Genomic DNA, 1,943 nt, shown 5'->3' with positions numbered 1-1,943 from the left:
GAAGGGAAGGGAAGGGAAGGGAAGGGAAGGGAAAGGAAATGGAGAGAAAGATCAGTGTTGACACTAAGATAAATGAAACTGCAGGGCAATCTCAGTGGAAGTCTCAGACGAACCTACAGGGAGTTCTGGAGATGAGATGACCCACTAAAGACATCCCTAGTTGGGGAGAAATGCGAGTCTTTATAGTTCCATCCTAAAAACTGGGCATGACTTTGGACGAAAAGAAACAAAAATCAGTCTCCAGCATACCTATGAGTTTTCACCAGGTGTGCTTCCTTCATTTCCATCACCTGCCTGGCCCTGAAGGTGGTCCCCTCTACATGGCAGCATGAACTCCCCACTGAAACTCTGCCAGTCAGAATGAAGCACATCCACTGTGTTTGTGTTGAGGTTTCATTGCACATGACTCAGTAAAAAATACATGGACTATGCTAAATCACCTATTAGCTGCTTTTACTGGCAAAAAGAAGAAGAAGAAGGAGAAGGAGAAGAAGAAGAAATTGAAAGACAGTCTTTTAAAAGATCACAGCTCTCTTCACAATAGTAAAGACATGGAATCAGTCTAGGTGCCCATCAATAGTGCATTGGATAAAGAACATGTGACATCTTCACACAGTGGAATACTACACAGCCATAAAAAAGAATGAAATTATGTCCTTTGCAGCAACATGGAGGTGGCTGGAGGACATTATCTTAAGCAAATTATTCCAGGAACAGAAAGCCAATATTGCATGTTCTCACTTACAAATGGAAGCTAAACATTGGGTACACATGGACACAAAGATGAGAACAATTGGGGACTCCAAAAGGGGGGAGAGAGGGAGAAAGAAAGGGCTAAAAATGACCCATTGCTCACTACCTGGTGACAGAATCATTTGTACCCCAAACCTCAGCATCACACAACATGTAACAAATATGAATATGTACTCTTTGATTCTAAAATAAAAGTTGAAATTGTTTTTTAAAAGAGAATGAATTGTGTTCAATCTTTCCAGAACGTTTCCCCTGTTGTTACATTCATGGATATTTCATGACTTCAGCTTCACTCTTTTTGTCTAAAGACTACAAAATGACTAACTGATTTGACTAAACCTGAAAAGACTTTTCTAGAAAAAAACTAGGCAGTGATCGATGTCAGTTGACCTCTGTTGGAAGTTTGACTAATCTGTGCTGTCTGCCCTACAGGAGTAGTTAAATGTAATCACCCACAACCCAAATATAAACCCCTTTTTAAAAAGAGAATAACAGCCATATTCAGTTTTCGATGCCAATAGAATAGAGGTTTATTTTGGTATATGGAAATAACAAGGTGCAAAAAGGTTTGCGAAAGACTTTAAGAGAGAAACTTCACTGGACTTCAAGGTCGGAGGCATTAAGATCTGTGGCCCTACAAATGATGGAGGCAGTCTTCAAATTCCTTAGGCACGATGAATAAATGTCCTGAAGTCAAAGAGGTAGGGGGATGTTGGAGGGCAATTTGTCAGTTTATTAGGAGATTGTCAATGAATTCATTTGGAAGGCAGGGAGTCTGGACAAAAGGTAGAATGAAAATACAGAATTTCTAAGGATGAGGCTTGCTTATGGGACACATGTTTGAAAAGAGAGCCCTCATCTGTAGGAAAGGAGGTAATAAGGAACTGGTGTGTTCATGGCAGAGCTTTAGCAGCAAGAGGAGGCACAGCACAAGGGGCGGGGGCAGGTGGAGATGACACAGGTTGGGCGATAGCAAGTGGTGTGGCAGGAGACTCGGCCACAGACTGGACGCAGGCAGCAGCAGGGGCGGCAGCAGCTGGATTCACAGCAGGAGGGGCGGCAGCAGCTGGAGATGCAGCAGCTGGGGCGGCAGCAGGTGGGCTGGCAGCACACAGACTGGCAGCACTGGGGCCTGCAGCAGCTGGACACACAGCAGCTGGGGCGGCAGCAAGTGGTCCTGCAGCAGGTGG

General features: G+C 44.2%; 1 protein-coding gene across 3 annotated transcripts in view; it reads right to left on the bottom strand.

The window, feature by feature from the left end:
• The window catches only part of LOC105552995 (keratin-associated protein 4-6), a 40,921-nt gene that overhangs the window by 6,552 nt on the left and 32,426 nt on the right, over positions 1–1,943 (bottom strand). Inside the window, exon 2 of one of the 3 annotated variants that reach the window (XM_011998873.1) lies at positions 1,766–1,943. This exon is cut by the window's right edge and continues 4 nt beyond it. In XM_011998873.1, coding sequence (XP_011854263.1) covers positions 1,766–1,943 — 178 coding nt within the window. Of the gene's footprint in view, positions 1–1,659 lie in introns of those variants that run through there. The other 2 variants (XM_011998875.1, XM_011998877.1) reach the window with 2 other exon arrangements.

Source organism: Mandrillus leucophaeus, unplaced genomic scaffold (genome assembly GCF_000951045.1).
Source record: "Mandrillus leucophaeus isolate KB7577 unplaced genomic scaffold, Mleu.le_1.0 Scaffold58, whole genome shotgun sequence".
NCBI classification, from domain to species: Eukaryota; Metazoa; Chordata; class Mammalia; order Primates; family Cercopithecidae; genus Mandrillus; species Mandrillus leucophaeus.
The sequence above is the reverse complement of the archived record's forward strand: the minus strand, read 5'-3'. Positions and strand labels throughout refer to the sequence as shown.